We start from the raw sequence: 23037 nt of genomic DNA on the forward strand, positions 1-23037 counted from the left end.
CTGGGGAGTAGTTCATTTATCAGGTGAAGAATTTAAAGAGGGAGAAATTTGAGAGACCAGTTTACAGGATGCACAGTTTTGGCATCTATCCGTTTAGATGGAAAGTTTAGTATGGTCCTCACAGATTGGACCAGTGGTGGATAACCTGAGGCCACACACATCCCATCTGGGTTCCGAGTACAGCCTACAAGTCATTTTTGTTGATTGTGGTCCATCCCGCAGGTTTGCCACATTCTGAGTTCCACGCGTATAGTTTCATTATTACCGTTGTGACTGAAGTGATACGCAAGGGGAAGTGAGGTGAGGTGCATGTTGATTGCTCACAACACTGAACCAGAGCCGTGCGCTCCCTCTGCGTCCAAAAGTGTAAATATTTCTTTTGTTTTTACCATTTGATTATTTAAACATTTTCTATAAGTCATTATGAAATATTCAGCCTGTGTTGAATGTATTTAATCTTGTTGATGGGGTCATGGTTAGTGAACAAGCCCAGCCTGCAGTCCACTAAGCTGAAGGAGGGTCACTCAGGCAGCCCACTCATTAGTCTAGATTGCCTATCACTGGATGACACAGTTACTTCCTCTGTCTCATTGTTGATAACAGAAAGGTTCAAGATCACAAAGCAAACAGAATGATTTTTAATGTTAAAATATTAAAGTAATTGCTTCATGAGCTTCACCAATAACCAAAGGCACTTTTGAAACTTATGCTTTCTAAACATCAGAAGGCGTTTGACAAGGTGCCTCACAAGAGGTTATTGCAGAAGGTCAGGGGGCATGGAGTTGGGGGTAGGGTGTTAGCGTGGATAGAGGATTGGCTGTCAAATAGGAGGCAGAGAGTGGGGGTCAATGGGTGCTATTCGGATTGACGGTTGGTGACTAGTGGAGTGCCCCAGGGGTCGGTGCTGGGGCCTCAGCTATTCACCATGTATACAGATGATCTGGAGGAGGGAACCGAGTGTATGGTGTCGAAATTTGCTGATGACACCAAGATTGGTGGAACGGCAAATTGTGCGGAGGGTGTGGAGAGTCTGCAGAAGGATCTAGATAGGCTGGGCGAATGGGCCAGGAACTGGCAAATGGAATTTAATGTTGGCAAATGTGAGGTTGTCCACTTTGGTAGGAATAATGGTAGGAAAGACTATTACTTACGTGGCGAAAAACTGCAGCATGCGACGGTGCAGAGGGACCTCGGGGTCCTTGTGCATGAGTCGCAAAAACCCAGCCTGCAGGTGCAGCAGGTGGTCAGGAAGGCAAATGGGATGCTGGCCTTCATAGTGAGGGGGACTAAATATAAAAGTAGGGAGGTCTTGCTGCAACTGTACTGGGCACTGGTGAGGCCGCAGCTGGAGTACTGTGTGCAGTTTTGGTCGCCGCACTTACGCAAGGATATTTTGGCCATGGAGGGAGCGCAGAGGAGGTTTACTAGGCTGATTCCGGAGTTGAGGGGGTTGAACTATGAGGAGAGGCTGAATAAACTAGGCTTGTACTCGTTAGAGTTTAGAAGAATGAGGGGAGATCTCATTGAGACGTACAAGATGTTGAATGGGATGGATAGGATAGAGGTGGAGAGGCTCTTCCCGCTCAGAAAGGACAGTAGGACTAGAGGGCACAGCCTCAGGATAAAGGGGGGGCAGTTTAGAACGGAGTTGAGGAGGAACTTCTTCACTCAAAGGGTGGTGAATCTCTGGAATTCTCTGCCCGTTGAAGTGGTGGAGGCTGCCTCGCTCAATATTTTTAAGACGCGGGTTGATAGGTTTTTGATAGGCAAGGGGATTAAGGGTTATGGGGAGAGGGCGGGAATGTGGAACTGAGCCACGACAGATCAGCCATGATCTTATTGAATGGCAGGGCAGGCTCGAGGGGCTAGTTGGCCTACTCCTGCTCCTATTTCTTATGTTATGTCCAAGACTGATTCTGAAATATTTAGTACCTGAAACTACAGAAATTCTAAGACTAAGGCCTAAACTTGGGATAGGTTTCCTTTATGAAACTCTATCCTGAAGGAAGCATATTGGAGCCACGCTGTCCTGTATGTATGAGGCATCAACAAAGAGTTCGGCAGACAGGCTATCTGGTGGGGTTCCTCAAAACCATGGAACTTGAAAATGGTTTATGGTGAACTTCACAAACCGTGCAAAGTTTTCAGAATATTTCACAATTTCCTCTACAGTTTTTAAAAAAAATTTATTCATGGGATGAGGTTGTTGCATGGACCAAGTGTAACGCTTTGGATAGATCATTCAAGGCAGGAACTTTCAACTGAGTAGAATCACAGTTGAAGATGTCAATACAGAACATTTCTGCACTGAAAATATGTCTTATGCCCATTTTTATAGGGCATATTGACAATCTAATGAATTAGTGAGTACTGATCTTCAAAGTCATAGAGTTATAGAGGTTTATAGTATAGTCGGCCCTAGTCCCGATTGCCTGCATTTGCCCACATCCCTCTATATCCATCTTACCCATATAACTATCTAAATGCTTTTTAAAATGGTGTGGAGAAATCCAGCGTTTTGAAAGTTACACATAGAATGGTCTGATGGCAGTGCTCACATCATACTAATTTGATTCCATTGGCCACACAGAAGCCTAAACTCCTTATTGTACTTCCTACGACAAATATTTGCCGATATATTTTGTGAGAAGTTTATCTATTTTTGTCCAATTGTCTTCACTGCTAACATGACATTTTACATGTGTAAGGAGTATTTTTTCTATGCATTAGGTACAATATTTGGTTGTCAGACGCTTACTTTCACTTGAGAAGATATGGAAAATCCAGCACTGTGGACTTATGGCATTGATTCACTTTCCTTTTCATTATCCCAAGTATAGTTTAGAGAAAATTTTGATAATGATGTACAACAGTAGGCTGACCAGTGTGCACACGATAGAATGTATGTAAAACAGCAATAAATCAGATTGATATATTACTATCAAGTCAAGGCTATCATATTATTGATATTTTGTATGCTAAGGCATGATCATTGACAAATAAATGACACATTGTATGAAAACTACTAAATTCTGTCTGTTCGACAAGTCCAACACATCTCAACCATGCATATGACATGCACAATGCTGCCTCAGCCAACCATGCAACCATTACATCCACTTCATTTGCTTGTAATAGCAGCTTGACCGCTATAGAAAAACAACTGCCACATTCTACTTGTCCTATCTCAGTACTGCCAGAGGCAGGAACCAACTTGTATCTCACCCGGTGCAGACTGTACACCATCCACTTAATCAGCACACCAATGAATGCCAAAATGAAATCACGCAAATAAACACATGGAAACCAGAGGGCTTTAAAAGGCCATTTGAAAGGAACATGCAAAGAGCCCTTGTTGGCAATGGACTGGGTTCCAACCACAAAACATATGGAGGGAAATTGTGGGCTGGCAAGATCACAGGCAGAAGACTCTAGCCAAAGTGCTCATTTCGCTTTAGGTAGGCCCCACAAAACTCACTTCTGTAACAAACATCAATTCCTTATAGTTATCATCAAATATCCTTCATTAAATGATCATCATTTCCCATTTAATCAGCTCACTGAATACATAATATCAACCAGTTTATATGAAGTGTTAGGAATTAAAACTTGTTCCAATTTGTCATGTTGAGGCAGTAAGAACTCTCTCTTTTAAAACAAGTAAATGAACACAAGTGTTTGCTATCTGCCTCATACCAGTGTATTGAGTACAGCTCTGGCAGAGGTCTGGAGGTTGAGGGGAGGCGTTGAGGAGGCTGGAAGGTTAGGTGGAGGCATCTATTCAGCTGGGGAAGAAACCTTTAAAAAGATGAAGCAGGTAGTCGGAAGTAGAGAAACAGAATTATCAGTAATTTGATAAACAATGGGGATTGCAATAGCATGCTTTTTCTCCATTTCTTTTAGGCCTCCCATAAATTAGCCTGCTGAGGGGGCATACAAGTAGCCTGTTGACTGTCTGCTGATGGTAGGTAGGAGATGATGTGTAGGAATTGTGTAAGACGACTTAGCACGCAGATAGAGTAAGTCATTGAGAAGGCCAATTGTAAGGGAGATGGCGTATAAACATTAGGAGGTCCTGCTACAACTGTGCAAGGTATTGGTGAGACTGCACATACAATATTGCATACAGTTTTGGCTTCCTTACTTAAGGAGCGATGTACTTGCATTGAAGGCAGTTCAAAGAAAGTAAACTCAGCTGATTCCTAGAATGAACGGGTTGTCTTATGTGGTGAGCAAGTTGGGCCTATATCCACTGGAGTTTAGAAGAATGAGAGGTGATTTTGTTCGTACATGTAAAATTCTGAGGAGACCTGACATGGTAGATGCTGAGAGGTTGTTTGCATGGTGGAGTCCAGGACTAAGGGGAGTGTTTCAAAATAGGGGGTTCTCCCCTTAAGATGGAAATGAGGAGGAATTTCTTCTCCACTGGTCAGTAATCTTTCAATATTTCAGAGGTGGATGCTACGTCATTGAATATATTTAAGGCTGAGTTAGACAGGTTCTTGATCTACAAGGAAGTTAGCCATAACTGAGGGGCAGGCAGGAAAGTGGACTTAAGGCCACACTCAGATCAGCCATGATGTTTTTGAATGATGGAGTAGGCTCAACAAGTCTTCCCTGTTCCTTATGTCGTGCGTGGTTTTTGTCTCCTTCCTTCATGGAGGAATCTCAGTTCCATTTATCAACTTCCCTTCAAAGTCATGGCTGATTGAGCTTATCATAAGGATTCACAATCCCCAAACTATTCCTTATTATAGCACACAGCACCACACACGGCTTGAACCATCCTGCGGATGACCTTAGTACCTGGCCCATCTTTTAAATGATTATCTGATTTAGATCATAGATGTACTGATTTAGATATACCGCCTTGGATTTAATCCTAGAATCATAGTATCTGTACAGTGCAAAATGAGAACATTCGGCCCATCGAGTCTGCAATGACATCTATCCCACTGAGGCCTAACTCCACATATTTACTCTGCTAATCTTCCTATCTTCCTGACACCAAGGGGTAATTTAGCACAGCCAAAGCAACTTAACCTGCATATCTTTGGACTATGGGTGGAAACCAGAGCATACAAAGGAAACTCATCCAAACACAGGAAGAATGTGCAAACTCCACACAGACAGTGACCTGAGGCTGGAATCAAATCCGGGTCCCTAGTACTGTGAGGCAACACTGCTAACCACTGTGCCACCGTAATGATAACCATCTAGTTCAAATATTGGGACCTTAATCTCAGACCCTTCTGAAGTGGGTGAAATATTAGCTTGAGAATTACAATCTAAGGTGTGACTACTGCAAACGTACTGCACAATGAATACTGAATACAGACAGACACTGCAACACAGCCTTGTGCCTTAGTGAAGGGAGATAAAAAGAAATCCCTTGCGCTCATCGGGATCTCATTTCAATTCTCCTCAACTTCTCTAACAAATCAAACAATTAAACTAACTTACTCTGCATTCTGAATGAACTACAACACCAGTGACAGATGATCTCTTAATCAGCTCACAAAGTAATTTCCCTGCAGTCAGTACAGTACATCCTAATTTCTGGAGCGGAACACTGATAATTCCATGGAGCTGCTGTAAACTGCTCCTAGAGATGGTGAACTGATCAAGTAGATGAAGGTGGAATTTGGAGTTGCGGTCAAGTATTCACCAGTGGAGTATTTTTAGTAACAAAAAGCCAATTTTATTTTTAAGGGGTCTCTGCCTTTCTGAGATGTAACAATGGCATTTAATACGCCTGAAACTCTGGCTCTTTCTTCATAGTAACCATTCTTATCTGCATAGATCATTTCTCCCTTGCGTTTCCCGAGCCCCACAAGTGGATTGTTACAAACTTCACCCTTTCCTTGGGCCTCGTTGTGACACTCCTTCCAAAGTCTCCTTTTTCCTAAATCCTATCTAGGATAGCAAGAGGTGTTCGAGAGATCCTCACACATGGAGTTCCTGTTCTCACATTGCCATTGTTGGTGGACGTGACTGAGGAATGTCCCCATGGAGAAAGAGAAAAGTCAGAAATACAGTTGTGTCAGCTCTCATGCACCATGGATGGAATTTTCCCATCCCGCCTGCCAAGGGAATCATAGTGAGAGGGATACGGACGGTGTAAAGATCTGCCTCTCCTTGGGCAGGATTTCCCAGCCTTGGGACAAGTCGGCTGGAAAGTCCTGCAGCTTGTGTCAACTACATGTATTCCTGAGGAGGGTAGAGAGAGGGGGAGTTCAGGCAAAATATAAGACAGCAAAAGGGAAACTTACAAATTAGAATTAATGAATAAATAACTGCTTTGGTACTTGTTCTCAAACATATGCTGTTCCATATAATAACTTCTTTTCTAATTCAAACACCATTAGAAGTACTTCAAAATCACTGAACGGAACAAATTTTGATCTGTTGATTTAATTTGTTTAGTACGAGGGTAAATTTGTTTCTCATGCAAATGTAGGCAAAACAGCAGCAAGCTAGTCAGACCGCCAAATTTTTTTCTGCACTGACTGCTTTCCTTCAGATTTCTCTCCACCTGAGCAGGGAGAGCATTCTGACTTTGACTTGGTGTCTCTCACCTTATGTACAACTGAGATATGGTGCTCCAACATACTGCCTCTGTGGATCTCATGGATTTGAAAAAGAAATACAATAATAAGTAATAAAGTAAAGGCCTCGAGGGATCTGTGTTACCCAAACATTGGGCTACATGTAAGAGTGATTGGACCTGGTCTCCCACAAAAGAAGGGACAAGCCCACTTCTACCAATCTCTGCTGCTGACAGTAGAAGCAGGTTTACCAGGGAGGGAGTGGGGCAAGCGTCCAACCATCTTCTTGATGGGCTGGTGCCAAAATTGACTCCACCAACCTACCTGAAGGTCCTCCATACATCTGGTATCAAGAGAGATTCGATGTTGAAAACGCCCATTGGCACTTGAGGCAACGCGTTGAGAACGACGAAACTGAAAAACAATTACAATGAGGTCTTCTCGTCTGATCCAGGCCAGCTGCAGAAGAGTCTCTGAAACTGGCATTGCCAGGGGAGTCACCTTTCACAAACTGCTATGGCCACTCTCCCAGTTAGTGACCCAGACGTACTGCCAGGGGCCCCATGATATGCTGGATGTGAATGCCTGATTTATGCTGAAACTGGGAAAATCTGCATTATTAAATATAAGCTTTGGTGAATTGGTGTGTTGATCAACATGAGGGATGCTGGTGCTGACAAAATTGGATAACGCAATGCCTTCCCTAATTCATGTTCCCGATCAAGCATTCCCAGGTCAAATATAGTGTAGTCAGATGCAGAGTAAAGCTCCCTTTACTCTTCCTGAACAACCTGGCATATAATTCCAACTATAATTTCCACACCAGCCATTTTTACGATGACTTTGAAAATTTAGTGCCAAATTGTGGGCTTCTTGTGGTATGGGCATATATCAACCAGAAATTGGGGTGAGACTGCCCAGACTCATTACTCATGGGATCTTTACAGACAGAGGGAATATTTTCATCTGGGTTGATTGAAATCCAGGTTGCTGTAGTGTGCTATCAATATCCACAAACAAAACAAATGCATGCACCACTGTTAATTAAAGTAGAAGGAAAGTGTTAGGGACTACTTACAATACATACAAGACCCTCATCTAACCAGTCTTTGCATACATGCTCATTTCAGCAACATTACTGCACTACACAGCTCCTCTGGCACACGTACTGCTTTGTGCTGCTATTGGCAGAAAAATCATAGCTTAGTTTGATTGGGTTGCTTCATTTGTAATGCTGCACAAAATACTGGAGCGCGCCAAAGGGCATGGAATTCGGCTGAACCATTGAACATTGGTTATTTGGCAGAACACAGTATGTAGGGGTTAACAGGGGCATTTCAGAGTGGTTGGGATTGGGCACTGGTTCCTCAGGGGGTTCAGTTCTGGAGCTATTTCTATTTGTTGAGTGCATGAAAGATTTGGAGAGACACCTATTTGGAATGGTATTGAAATTTGCAGATTATACCAGAAAGGATGGTATAGTTCTTTGGCAGACCAAAGGAAGCTGCAAAGAGTTGGAGAGAAGATGGTGAGAGGGGTTAAGATGGGATTTACAAAATGTATGGGATGATGTACTAATCTCAATGGAAGTAAGTTCAGTGTTGTGGAAGAGTAGCGGGACTAGAGGTTACAGGTTAACAAGACAGTAAAGATAGCACTTCAGATTGATATGGCTGTAAGAAATTTGGACTTACATGTAAAAGTTTAATGCATTCATGCATATTCCTATTCCCGTTTCAAGTTAAAATAAACGGGCTAACTCTTTTTCTAAAATAATAATGGAAGGAAACTCAAACAACCATATTTTACGAGCATTCATATTCTAATATCTCAGGATATCATTTCCAAGTCTCTAAATGTCAATTTGAAGGAGTACTCAACATTAAAAATATTCCACCCACACTTTCCTTCTGCATTAATGAAAAGCAGAGCCACATCAAAAGACAGAAATCAACAGGTCCTTGTTCTTCTACATCTGGGGAATGAGGAATTGTTGGGAATTCTCTGTTCTTATCGGTAGAATGTTTGCAGACAAATACCAAGTTATTCTTGTCCCGGATTATTATCTGAAACTGCCAGTGAAAATCTGCAGCCAGTCGTACAGTTGAAAGGGCCATGTTCAGATTCGCTCCACATTCAGCACCCTCAGCTAAATGCTTTAAATGAACTCCACTTCCTCTAACACAGCATAAATCATGCTGAAACATTCATTTATTATCCTCTAATCCTCATGGACAAGCTGGGAAGAGTTTAGAAAACGAAAGTTCCTGTGATAGAATTCTTTATATGATTTAATGCATCCCAGTAGCACAGTGGTTAGCTGGCTCACAGCACCAAGGACCCAGATTTGATTCCCAGTCTTGGGTGACTGTGTGGAGTTTGCACCTTCTCCCTACATCTGTGTGGGTTTCCTCCCACAGCCCAAAGATGCGCAGGTTAGGTTGATTGGCCATGCTAAATTGTCCCTTAGTGTCAGGCGGGATTAGCAAGGTAAATATGTGGAGTTATAGGGATAGGGCCTGGGTGGAATTGTTGTCGGTGCAGGCTCGCTGGGTTGAATAGCCTCCTTCTGCACAGCTGGGATTCTAATATGTGTCAGGGATGAAATCGTGGAATCCCTACCATGCAAAAGGAGGCCATTTGGCTCATCGAGCCTGCAGCAACAACAATCCCACATAGGCCTTATCCCTACAACCCCATGCATTTACCCTCTAATCCCCTTGGCACTAAGGGACAAGTTAGCATGGCCAGTCAACCTAACCTGCAGATCTGTGGGCAGTGGGAGGAAACTGGAACTCCCGGAAGAAACCCATGCCGACACAGGGAGAACACGCAAACTCCATCCACCAAGACAGTTGGAATCAAACCCGGGACCCTGGCACCGTGAGGTAGCAGTGCTAAGCACTGTGCCACTATGCTGCCCATAAATAAAAATGAAAGAATGCTGTCTCTTTTTAGGTTTTGGTTCATGATCTTCAAGGGCAGTTTCTGGTATTTAAAAGTTATATCTTGATTCAACAGATACTCGCTATTTGGTTTGAATCTCCCAGCCGCTTTGCGTGTATTCCATGCACCAGAAAATCCCCACCTTCTTTCCATTTCTCCCCTTCTTAGGTGGAACGTTGACTTTCACTCCCCCAAGGACGGTACCTCAATGTTTGAATGGGACGGGAGGAAAGAAACAGTACTTCATCTCCACGTCTGGAAATACTGCCTGTGCAGCATTCCACTGAGCACCTGGCTGTGAGAGGGAGGAATGTTCTCACAGCCCGGGGGTGAGAGGGAGTGTGGGGGGGGTAGCGGGGGGAGGAGGAGGGAGACAAGGACTGGAAAGGATCTCTGCAGCAACTTAGGATTGACAAAAGAGTTGACAATTTAGAGGACTGGTGGAAAGAGGGTGGCGAGAGTTCAAACTGACATCATAGGGACTCCATGATGTGGAGATGCCGGCGTTGGACTGGGGTAAGCACAGTAAGAAGTCTCACAACACCAGGTTAAAGGACTTCAAACTGGTGTTGTCAGATTTCTTACTGATCATAGGGACTGACATGGGCAGGCTTGGAAGTGGGAGAAGGCTAAAGGGTAGATGAGTTACCAATGGGCGGAATTTTCCGTGTCTACACCACGTGTTTTGCAGTGGTCCGCCCACTGGGACCAGAAGATCTTGCTGCTGGCCATCGCTGGCACCGGGGTTTTCCATGCTGCGGGGAAGGGGAGTTGCCGTTGGTGGGACAGGAAGATCCAGCCAGCGGGATAGCTGCTAAATCCAAATCAATTTGATTTTTCTGCACGGTTTAAAATAGAGACCAGTTGATACGGTTTCACACTCCACTGTGAGAAACATCAAACCAATTATCTATCCTTGACAGGAGGTCCCGAAATAACTCACTTTGAAAATGAGCAAAATGCTTTTACTCACCTTTCTCTCAAAGTCCTGGATACCTCCCGAATTGTTGAGAAACATCACTTTAAGGGGTTGCATTATCTTGGCAATCGTTGCTGCGACACCCAGGGAATTTAGAAGCACCAAGTGTCCATCAGGGGTCTCTCCCACAGAGCAGATGATAGGAATGTGTCCCGACTCTAGGCTCCAATTTAGTAGATCTTCCTCCACTGAAATTACGTTCCCAAAACTAGACAATAGAAATCATGTCAATCCCACTGCTGCCATTGTCCTTTAAACAGAGTTTGTCCGTCAAAGAGAGTAGGCCTACAAGCCTCTTGTTCACTATCATGCTTGCAAACTAAATGAAATTTATTAAATACTTTGTGGGGTTTGAACTGTTTATATAACTACGAGCGGGTGTAACCTTAAATGAGAGAGAGAAACCATTCAGTGGTAAAGTCTTAAAGTACTTCTAAGGTTCATAAAATCATAGAACTCCTACAGTACATAAGGCTATTCAGCCCATCAAATCTGTACCATCTGCAATCCCACCCAGGCCCCATTCCTGTAACCCCACACATTTACCCTAATTACCCTGACACTAGGTTCAATTTAGCATGGCTAATCAACCTAACCTGCACATCTTTGGACTGTGGGAGGAAACCAGAGCACCCGGAGGAAACCCACACAGATATGTGGAGAAAGTGCAGATTCCACACAGATAGTGAATGAGGCCAGAATTGAACCTGTGTTCCTGGCACTGTGAGGCAGCAGTGCTAACCACTGTGCCACCGTAATGCTTAGGAAGCTATTGCTCGTTCCTCCAGATAAGATAGTAGGTCAACTGAAAATTTCAAAATGGAGATTTTGACAGGCTTTTGTTGGGCAAAAATCTAACTTAAAAAAAAATCATTCATAGGGTGTAGGCATCGCTGGCTGGAAAGCATTTATTGCCCGTCCCTAATTTGAACCGAGTGGCTCACTAGGACATTTCGGAGGGCAGTTGAGAGTCAACCATATTGCTGTGGCTCTAGTCACACGTAGGCCAGACCAGGTAAGGACAGCAGATCTACTTCCCTAAAGGACATTAGTGAACCAGTTGGGGTTTTTCCAACAATTGACAATGGTTTCATGGTCATCAGTAGATTCTTAATTCCAGTTATTTTTATTGAATTAAAATTCCACTATTGACTGTGGTGGGATTTGAACCCAGATCCCCAGAACATTAGCTGAGTTTCTGGATTACTCGTCCAGCAATAATACCACTGAGGGATAGAGAACTAAATTGGGCAAGTGAAATTACAATACCAGTCAACTACAATCTAATTGAACGGGGAAACTAGGATTGACTGGCTGAATGGCTTACTCCTGTCCCTGAATCTTAAGCAAGAACATTGAGGAAATATATTATGAAGCCTTAGAATGCCTCATTTTAGGCTGATGATTCCATTTCTCGAACGTTATTGTATTTTCCAATAATATTCCGGAACTTAAAATTTAATCAATAAATTAATCTCTGTGTGACTGAATAGAGAATTTGTTTCTACTCAATCTTTGAGATTGAGACCATGGACGGAACCACCCCCGCCCCCCAGCATGCTTTGCAGTGGAGGAGACAGCCTGTCATTGGCTGGCAGTGGAATCTTCTGGTTCTGCTGCTGTCATGGGGTTTCCTGTTGTTCTCACCCTCTGTGGCAGGGTGGAGCCGAAGTCAGAAAATGTGCCAAGTCATTCAAGAGTCTGTTGACTTCAGCGGGACTGGAAAATCCCACTGACGGGAGGGGCTGGAAAATTTTGCCTCGTATGTCTTTTCTTCTCGACAAGAATGACTCCCTCACAGAAGCTGCATGGTTCAAAATGGACAGTTGTGAGCTATGATTCTATCGCTGAATTGTCAGCGGAGAAAGGTCACCATGTTCTTGTCTAAAAGAGACCAATTATTTGGAACTTTGTTGTAAAAGGTCAGTACTTATTGCTGCTTCTAATGGAGCACTGAAATCACTAAGAGGCACTCAGCACCCAACATGTCGTGCAGAGACTCAGAATCCTACAGTGAAGAAGGAGGCCATTCAGCTGTCGAGTTTGCCCCGACCATAATCTCATCCAGGCCCTATCCCCATAAGCACATGCATTCAACCTAGCTAGTCCCCCTGATTCTATGGGGCAATTTAACATTGCCAATCCACCTACACACCAGTTTCCTGCACACCTTTGGACTGCGGCAGGAAACTGGAGCACCCAGAGGAAATTAATGCAGTCATGGGGAGAACATGCAAACTCCACACAGACAGCTGGAATCAAGCTGGGAATCGAACCCGGTTCCCTGGCGCTGTGAGGCAGCAGTGCTAACCACTAGGCCACTGTGCCACCTAACAGTTTTGCGCTATGGGGATTTCTTCCCTATGAGAGGAGAGAATGGTGCAAATTCTCTCCTCTCCTTTTCCAGTGCAACCAATTTCAGAGAAAGGATCATTAAATCTCTGTCTTGAGATTCCAGGAATGAGAAACTTCAGTTATGAGGACAGATTGGAGAGGTTGGGACTGTCTGCTTTGGAGGGAAGAATGTTAAGAGCAGATTTGATAGACACATTTAAAATCATGAGGGGACTGGACACAGTAGCTCGGGAGAAACTGTTCCCACTTGTAAAAGGAGCAAGCAGGAGACAGCAGATTTAAGGTGATTTGCAAAAGAAGCAATTTTCACAGTGCTAGTGGTTCAGGCTTGGAATGCCCTGCCTGGAAACATGGTGGAGGCAGGTTCAATTGAGGCATTCAAGTTGATGATTTGATTAGAAACAATATGCAGGGGTTTGGGGAAAAGGCAGGAGCAGCACAGTGCTGTCTCACAGCGCCAGGGCCAATTTCGGCCTCGGGTCACTGTCTGTGTGGAGTTTGTACATTATCCCTGCATCTGTGTGGGTTTCCTCTGGGTGCTCCAGTTTCCTCCCACAACCCAAAGATGTGCGGGTTGGGTTGATTGGCTAAATTGCAGGTTAGCTAATTTGCCCCTGGTGTCAGGGGGATTAGTAGGGTAAATGCGTGGGGTTACGGGAACAGGGCCTGGGTGGGATTGTAGTCGGTACATACTCAATGGGCCGAATGGCCTCCTTCTGTATTGTAGTGATTCTATGAGGAGAATGGCACTAAGCCATAATGCTCCTACAGAGAGCTGGTGCATTTAGGATAGGCTGATTTAACACCTTCTGCGCTGTAACAATTCTGTGATTCTAATTTTTCTAGTTTGTGTTACACGTGCAATCTACAGTGAACCAAAAGCCATACAGGCCAACGCTGTAACAATGATATGATAGCAATTATTCCTTCTTTACAGTGTGACAGACATTCAACTTGACACTTGATGCCCTCAAATCATTGACGCTCTTACAATCTCATACTCTTGGTAATAGCTGTACCTGTAGTGAGATGAAGACTGCTCTGCTCGTAGTAAGGACCCTCCATTAAAAAAGGGCATCGTGACAGCGGAGTTTCTGTGCAGTGCATCAGTCAGAATCCTGCAATTCCTGAGTAGTAAGGATTTGGTTTCAGTGAATGAATTTGATCCCTCTTCGGCATGCTGACATGATGATCCCATTACAACCACAGGTTTCATGTCCATACGTTGCAGGAATGCCAGGCCGAATGCCAGGCTGGATACCATCTCTTTTGAGCAAAAGATCTCTTCATCCACCTGGTGCACATAAAGTTAGGTTAGCCAATACCGCAAATCAGACATTTGGTAGCTGCTGCAGTAGTTCTATTTTTAGCCATCAACAGATTACATATTTAGCTTTCACTTCCCACTGCCTGTTGGTAAGTTTTTTTTTTAAATTGAGAACCTTGGGTCATATGAATCCTGGGTCAGGTTCAGAGTGTCCTGCTTAACCTTCTCTCAACCTCAAAAATCCAAAATATATTTCCTTACTATTTTAGTCCAGCTATATTTTAAAACTGACTTGAGACAGAGGGCGCGGTATAGTTGCAGTGATTCTACCATATCAACACACCCACTGGGAAAGTGAAGGAGTCAGAATGCAATCTTATTCCTCGAGGAGATGCATTTTTCCCGCTTTTTCAAGCTGCTTTTAATTAATCGCTTCTCAAGGGGGCAAGTATTACAAAAAATTATCCTGCAGTATTTTATGCTAGCAGTCATAAGCACCTGCCTAAAACTGGAGGTGAAAGTTCTAGTTCATGTTATAAAACACAAGAAAACAAGAAACATCAGGATAGAAAACGAACATTTCGCTCTTTGAATTTCATTTTTTATATATTTTAACTCTCTAATTGTGGCATTGAGCTGCATTTCAACAACCCTAACATTCTTGCTTCTAACACCTTTTCTTCAATACTAATGTTCAAATATGAATTCATCAAATCACAATTTTCAGAACCTCATTCTGAACGTTGAGGGCGGCACAGTTGCAAGCCACTGCTGCCTCACAGTGCCGAAGACCTGGGTTTGATTCCAGTCTCGGGTGACTGGCGGTGTGGAGTTTGTACATTCTCCCTGTGTCTGCGTGGGTTTCCTCCAGTTTCCACCCGCACTCCAAAGATATGCAGGTTAGGCGGATTGGTCATGCTAAATTGCCTCTTAAGTATCCTAAGATGTGTAAGTTAGATGTAACACTTGCCCTTTTACCTCATCTCTCATCATCCAATGCCCTACACACCCCTTACAGGTGAAGCAACAATTTATATTTGTACTTTCAAGTTGTAAAATACCTATAGCGCAGAAGAGGCCATTTGGCTCATCGAGTTTAGAATATCTTACTCAGACCGTCTCCCTGTCCTATCTCTATAACCCCATACATTTAGCATGGTTAATCCATGTAACAATACATCTTGGGACACTAAGCGGCAATTTATCAAGGCTAATCCACCTTGACTTGAACATCTTTGGAGTGTGGGAGGAATACAGACCACCCGGAGGAAACCCATGCAGAAACGGGGAGAATGTGCAAACTCCATTCCACACAGTGACCCGAGCTGGGAATTGAATCTGGGTACTTGATGCTGTGAGGCAGCAGTGCTAACTACGGTGCTACTGTAAACTGTATTTGCTGCTATCATTGCAGCCTCCTCTACATGGGGGAGACCAGATGTAGATTGGGTGACCATTTTTGTGGAACACCTTAATTCAGCCTGCAAGCAATCTTCCTTCAGCCTGTCAATTTATATCTCCACTTTTGTTCTCACACTGACATCTCTGCCTTTGGTCTGCTGCTCTGTCCCAGTGAAGCCCAAACTTCAGGGGCAGCCCCATATCTTTCCATTAGGTACTCTACAGCTTTCTGGATTCAACATTGAGTTCAACAATTAAAGACCCTTTTTTTGACCATATTTTGGTTTTTCTCACTTTCACACCTGCTCCAGGCACATCTTTTTATCCTTTGTTCCTTCCCATGTCTGATTGCCATTCTCTTTGGCCCATTCACTCTCTTTTATTCTCCACGTGATCACAGACTTTCCTTTTGTCCTTGTCCCACCCACCCCTTGCTCAAAAGCCATTGCTTCTCTAACTGTTCCCGGTTCTAATGAAGAGTCATCGAGCTGAAACTTTATCTCTGTTTCCCTCTCCACAGATTTCCTTTTATTCATTCCTGGGATGTGGGTGTTGTTGGCGGGACCTGCATTTATTGACCATCCCTGAGGGAATTTAAGAGTCAGCCACATTGTTGTGGGGCTGGAGTGACATGTAGGCCAGACCAGGTAATGATGGCAGATTTCCTTTCTTAAAGGATGGGTTTTTAAACGACAATCGATTCATGGTCATCATTAGACTTTTAATTCAACTTTTTTAAATTAAATTCAAATTTCACCACTGTCGTGGTGGGATTTGAATCCAGGTCTCCAGAGCATTACCTTAGGTCTCTGAATTAACTAGTCCAGTGACAATACCACTACACCACTGCCTCCCCTAATTTGTATTGTTAAACATCTGCTTTGGGAGCTGTACTCCATCCATGATAAAAGTAGCATTGCTTGTGCTGCCATTTGATGTTACACCCTGAATTTTCTTTTAAGATTAAATTTACATGAGCACAAACTGATAGCAGAGCTGGAAAATCCCAGCCTGTGACAGGACCCACTGTGGGAGATTCTGCAGCCTGGCCAAAAGTCCACTGACCTTCTCGGGAACTGGGTGATCTGGGCAGGACCAGAAAATCCCATCTCGAGTTTTCCTTGATATTGGTCAGCATTCTCCACTTTGAATTCAAAGGGGGCTCTGCAGTCCCTTCCAGCAGCATCAGAAAATAGGCAGTTGCAGTTTGAGACGGTGACTTGCAGGAATGTCTTTTGCTAGTTTATCAAAATGTAGTCTTCCTTAGCTGAATTCCAGCAGGTTTTTAAATCAGCATTCAAGGCCTGTACTGTTCTATTCTGTACACCTTGTAAATCCAGTTGTCTGCTGTGATCAATTAGTTAGGCCCCTTTGAACACTATTTACTCCAAAGTAATAGTCCTAATTTGATCTTGCTAAGCTGTCACAGAATGGCGGCAAGCATGTATTTAGTTAGTACAACAATGTTTCTGCACTCAAATCGCCTCCTGACAAAGTGGGCTTTTGTTACAGAGAGTTGGCATTCTTCCCCTGATTCAGCTGGAAGCATTATATTATCATATTAAGTTATCATATTTTATGTTTATCAGCATCCAACCATTTAAGCTGATCCCACTTCAGGACTCTCCTATTACTCAACACATAAAGCAGCCTAGAACAAATGGAAAAGATCAGGTGACAAGGGAGTTCTGGCTTACCAACTTGTTCATTCACTATTATTATTAATCTGGTTTTGGCTCACTCACTTGTTTTCAGGATTATATACTAATCAGAAGCAGGAGTAGGCCACTTGGACTTTTGAATCTGCTCTGCCATTCAATAAAATCATGGTTGATCTGTCTGTAATCTCAGCTCCACATTGCTGCCTACCCTGATAACCTTTCACCCCCTTGTTAATCAAGAATCTATTTAGGTCTGCCTTACAAATATTCATAGACTTTTCTTCAGTTGCCTTTTGAGGAAGAGATGTCCAAAGCCTCACAACCCTCTGAGTCTCCTCACCAGTCTTAATTGGGAGACCCCCTAGTTCTACATTCTCCAACAAGTGGAAACATCCACATCCATCCAGTCAATACCCCTCAGGATCTTGAAGGTTATGATCAATTCGCCTCTTACTCTTCTAAACTCTAGTAAATACAAACCTAACCTCTCCAACCTTTCCTCTTAAGATAACCTGCCCAGTCCTGATACAAGTCTAGTAAATGTTCTCTGAACTGCTTCTATTGCATTTACATCTTTCTTTAAATAAGGAGACCAATTACGACACACAGTACTCAGTTATTGTCTCACCAAAGCCCTGTACAAAGCTGAAGCATAACCTCCCTACTTTTGTAATCAATTCCCCTCACAGTAAATCATAACAATTCTATTAGCTTTCCTAACTACTTGGTGTTGATAAGATGTTTGTTGAATAAATTAGTGCTCTAAATGTTTTCTGTAAGGGATTTGAGGGAACAGTTTCTTCTAGTTGAAGCAAAGAGTTTGGCATTGTTTTGTCTACTCACAATACAAAATCATGAATTGCTGCAGCTCCAGATTATGGACAGATCAGAACTGTCACTATGCAGAAAAGCATACTATTCAGTTAATGATTTCTAAAGAACACTTTGTCTGTGTAATTGAAGAATTCATTGCCCTTAAACTCAGTAATGTTTAGCAAAACTGTAATTTGAGAAGTTTGGATGTTTTCTGCTTCAAAAAGCCCTTACAAAATCCTGTCATTCAGTGGGCTGCTTGTCACATCACAGTGCAGTACAACGTTGGCAAAATCACATTACTGTATCACAGAAAATATCATCTGTCTCAGTCCCAACCAGCAATAAAAAACCATTCACTCTGTCAGTGATTATGAAAAGAAGCTGCAGGAGGTTATCCAGAATAACGTATTCAAGACTGAGGTCCAAGAGAGAAAATCCTCTTGATCTTGAGAGGAGAAATAGTCAAACAGTTCATCTTATTATTAGGGTGTCATCCCTACCTCCTTCATCTCTTAATTCCCTTGTAATGTGCATTATCCTCTGGTGTTATGTGGTAGCACTATGCATCAAGTGAAGGGCATTGTACAGTATTGAATTATACTGTAATCATTGTAACACTACATTCTGCACTGTCTCCTTTCCTTCTCCATGAACGGTATGCTTTGTCTGTACAGCATGCAAGAAATAATGATTTTCACTGTATACTAATACATGTAACAATAATAAATCAAATTATTGCATTATATTGCAATTTTATGAATTTGCACTCCCATTATAGAGCCCAACCTTGTGAGAGCATATATTGGAAACTGAGGTGTCCCCACACACAATTTTCCATTTTGAGAGCCAGGTGCACAAATGGGTATTTGAGCACACTGATGAAGCATTTTGGTTATTCCAATACTAAAAAGGGTGAGTTATTGCTTTTGCTTTACAAATGTGAAATGACATGATTGTGTGAATTCTTACTGCCTCTTAGGGAGGCAGCAGCAGCAGCATAGTGGTCTTCTCATTAGACTAGTAATCCACAGACTCAGGAGACACGGGTTTGAATTCCCCCTTGGCAGATGGTGAAACTTGAATTTGATAAGAATTGGGAATTAAGAAGGCAATGATGACTATGAAATCATTGTCCGTTGTTGTAAAAAAAACCTATCTGATTCATTAATGCCCCTGCAAGAGAGGAAATCTGCCATCTTTACCTGTCTAGCCTACATCTGACTCCAGATCCACAGCATTGTAATTGATTCTTAAACGTTCTCAGTTCATATGCAATAAAGAATGGCCCAGACAGTGATGTCCTCATCCCAAGAGTGAATTAAAAAAACTTTAAGTAGATCTACAGTACATTAAGCAGAAGAAGGGGGAAATCACTGAATAAATCAATTCCTTAATTGCTTTGGGTGTTTTCCAACAGACTAGTAGACAATGCCTGAATGTCATTAAGTTTAAAGTTTATTTATTATGGTCACAAGTAGGCTCACATTAACACTGCAATGAAGTTATTGTGAAAATCCCCTAGTCACCACACTCCACCACCTGTTCGAGGTCACCGAGGGAAAATTTAGCATGGCCAATGCACCTAAATAGCACATCTTTTGGACTGTGGGAGGAAACTGGAGCACCCGGAGGAAACCCATGCAGACATGGGGAGAACATGCAAACTTCACAGACAGTGACACAAGCCATGACTCGAACTGGGCCACTGTGCCATTGCACTGGGATTCTTATTAACGAATATCTCTGTATCTACTGGTGAATTCTGTTCTCCTCAGCTGGTGGGATGTTGTTGCTGTGAATTGAATCCAGCTTCCTGCAGCACAATTCCCAGATCTTTCCATTCTGAACCAATAATCTGCCTTGACTAACTTAGTAACAAACTCAGAGGCACTGTCCATTATTGCACAAGTCTAACATGTTCATGTTGTAGATAAGTCATCTTGTGGCTTCTTCCAACATTGCTGCATTTTCGCTATTAGAGTACCAACATTAACTTCACATTTACAGTCAATGCAAATGGGACTTATGTTCTTATGGGACACCTTCATTCTAGTAACTGTGGTTGAACCAGTTCCCAGAAATAAAAGGACAGGATGCCTAACTCATTTTACCATTTTTAAAAAATGTATTTGTTCATGGGATATGGGTGTCGCTGGCTAGGCCAGCATTTATTGCCCTTGCAGTGGTGGTGGTGAGCTGTCTTCTTCAACTGCAGTAGTCCATGTGGTGTAGGCATACCCACAGTACAGTTAGAAGGGGAGCTCCAGGATGTTGATTCAGTGAAATTAAGAAGGGGCGACACAGTGACAATGATGGTTATCACTGGTGCCTCATAGTGCCATGGATCCAGGTTCAATTCCGGCCTTGGGTAACACTCTGTCTGGAGTTTGCACATTCTCCTCATGTCGGCATGGGTTTCTTATGGGTGCTCCAGTTTCTCTTATAGTCCAAAGATGTGCAAGAGGATTGGCTATAGCAAACCGTCTTAGTATCGCATGAGGTATAGGTTAGATGGATTAGCCATGATAAATATATGGTGTTACAGAAATACGGCTGGGAAGAGGCCCCGGGTAAGAAGCTCTTCCAGAGAGAAATGGTGCAGACTCAATGGGCCAAATGGCCTCCTGCACAGTAGGGATCCTATGATTCAATACCATTCCAGGTCAGGGTGGTGTTTGGCTTGGTGTGGTTTTGATCCTTCACAGAATCATAGAGTCCTTACAGTGCAGAATGAGGCCATTCGATTTATTGAACTTGCACCCTCACAATCCCATCCAGACCCTACACTCATAACTTCACTTATTTACCCTGCTAATGAATATGTCACTAATATGCCCTGACACTAAGGGGCAATTTAGCATGCCCAGTCAACCTAACCCGCACATCTTTGGACCGTGGGAGGAAACCAGGGCACACGGTGGAAACCCCTGCAGACACAGGAAAAATGTGCAAACTCTGCAGTCACCCAAAGCCAGAAACAAACCTGGGTCTCTGGCACTCTGAGGCAGCAGTGCCAGCCACTGTGCCACCATGCTATCCAGCACCAATCACTATGCCACTGTCCCATTCAAAATCTGCCATGGTGGAGCTGGGTCTGCAATTCCACCTGCCAAAGGGGTTAGCTGGAAAATTGTTGGTGCCCATGCACTTCCTCTTCATTCCTTGTGTTGGCATGGGGTGGGGAATTGTAGAGCACAGAGGATGAACATTCTTGCTGCACCAGCAGTGATACCCTTTTAAGACGGTCTGGATTAAGGGGCTGCATTGCCTTCAGTTTCCAACACTGGGGACATGATGATGCAATGAGCTCACGACTAGTTACACTATGGACACAAGCCATGATTTTTCCTCCCTGTCCCTGTAAGAATATGGGAGAAGGACTTGAAAACCGGTGAATTATTCTTACTTGTTCTGTTTGATTTTGTTTTAAAAAAAGAAATAACATTTGCAAGTAGAAAGCTGGTGACATTAAATACTTTGGCAGCATGAGAGCTGTTTAAAATAATCCGGGTTTGAGGCTGTGTTTACAGAAAAAAAACTACAAAAGTGGTGTTTGAGTCACTCAAGTCATGGGTCTGTGTTTACGGAAAGAAAACACATGTTACAAAAGTGGCAAGAAAGTTTCACCATTTTCCACGAGATATTTTGTAAGCAGTATCCAATCTCAAACTGGGCAAAGAGGGAAGGAGCGGATCAGCGTGTACTGACTCTCAGTGAGTTTCTATCAATTGGATATAGGTTGTTAGTGGGGAGGGGAGTAGCTGTAACTTACCTCCACCACCGCGAACAGTTTGTTGCTGCCGCTGTTGGCGTTCTGGAACTGGGTGAGCCAGTAGCGGGCTTCCCGGGGGTCTGCCCCGATCTCGTTCAGGAACAGCTTGACGTCCCGGTAGACCAGCGAGCGGGTGGTTCGGTGGTGGCTGACCAGCGGCACCGACCGGTCGGCCGCCTCCCGCGTCGGGCTGATGGGCGACTTGTTGCGCCCGCTGGCTTTGACGGCGCTCAGGCGGCGGAGCCCCGGCGGGGCGCAGGAGGAGGCGCTCAGGACATGCTTGGAGGACAGCAGCTGGCCGGCTTTGGCCACGGCTCTGGTGCCGGCGGACGCCGAGCTGGCTGTAGCCATTGCCCCGCCTGCCTGCTCTCTGGTCCGGTCGCTGCTGTACTGAAACTGATCAGCTGCCTGCTGAAATTGCCGAGCTGCACTCACACACCCACACACACAGGGCGCTGTCAATCACTCTCAGCCCAGCACTCCACCCAGTCTGCTGCCCAAAACACCTAGTAACTGGGAGGTACAGCACACCCCAAACCACCTATCCCAGAGCCTCTGCTCATTCCTGCCTCCTCTTTCTTCCAAAAAAAACAAGAAGCGAATAGATGGTGGAAGCCCACCACTTCTGTGGTGTAGAACCATGAATCCCAGCCTTTTTTAATGGTAGAATGTAGAATACAGAACAATACAGGTACAGTAAGAAGTCTCACAACACCAGGTTAAAGTCCAACAGATTTATTTGGTATCAGGTGAGTGATGAAGGAAGCAGCGCTGCTCCGAAAGCTTGTGATTCCAAATAAATCTGTTAGACTTTAACCTGGTGTTGTGAGGCTTTTCACTGTGCCCATCCCAGTCCAACACCGGCATCTCCACATCATGGCTACCCAGTACAAGATTGAGCCCACAATGTTGTGGCGAATCTGACGCAAAGTAAGCTGATCCCTTTTGCCTGCCCTTGGTCCATATCTCTCTATTGCTTACATATTCATGTGCTAATCTAAAAGCCCCTTAAATGCCCCTATTGTATCTGCCCGCATCACCGCTCCCGGAAATGCATTCCAGGGGCAGCATGGTGGCACAGTGGTTAGCACTGTTGCCCCACAGTGCCAGGGACCCATGCTCAATTCCCAGCTTGGGTGATTGTCTGTGCAGAGTCTGCACATTCTCCCTGTGTCTGTGTGGGTTTCCTCCGGGTGCTCTGGTTTCCTCCGACAATCCTGGTTAGATGCATTGGCCCTGCTAAATTCTTCCTCAGTGTACCTGAACAGATGCCAGAGTGTGGTGGTGGCTAG

General features: G+C 43.8%; 1 protein-coding gene across 2 annotated transcripts in view; it reads right to left on the minus strand.

Moving 5' to 3' along the window:
- nags (N-acetylglutamate synthase) overlaps positions 1-22119 on the minus strand; it is a 42469-nt gene extending 20350 nt beyond the window's left edge. The window contains exons 1-3 of one of the 2 annotated variants that reach the window (XM_080213451.1): positions 21746-22119; positions 13848-14122; positions 10468-10681 (exon numbers count right to left, since the gene is read on the minus strand). In XM_080213451.1, the coding sequence (XP_080069577.1) occupies positions 10468-10681; positions 13848-14122; positions 21746-22096 (840 nt within the window). In that variant the 5' untranslated portion in view covers positions 22097-22119. Of the gene's footprint in view, positions 1-6872; positions 6963-10467; positions 10682-13847; positions 14123-21745 lie in introns of those variants that run through there. The other variant, XM_080213450.1, reaches the window with a different exon arrangement.
- Between the last annotated feature and the right edge of the window lie 918 nt (positions 22120-23037).

Source organism: Carcharhinus amblyrhynchos, chromosome 27, assembly GCF_965287045.1.
Source record: "Carcharhinus amblyrhynchos chromosome 27, sCarAmb.v2.hapA, whole genome shotgun sequence".
NCBI lineage: Eukaryota > Metazoa > Chordata > Chondrichthyes > Carcharhiniformes > Carcharhinidae > Carcharhinus > Carcharhinus amblyrhynchos.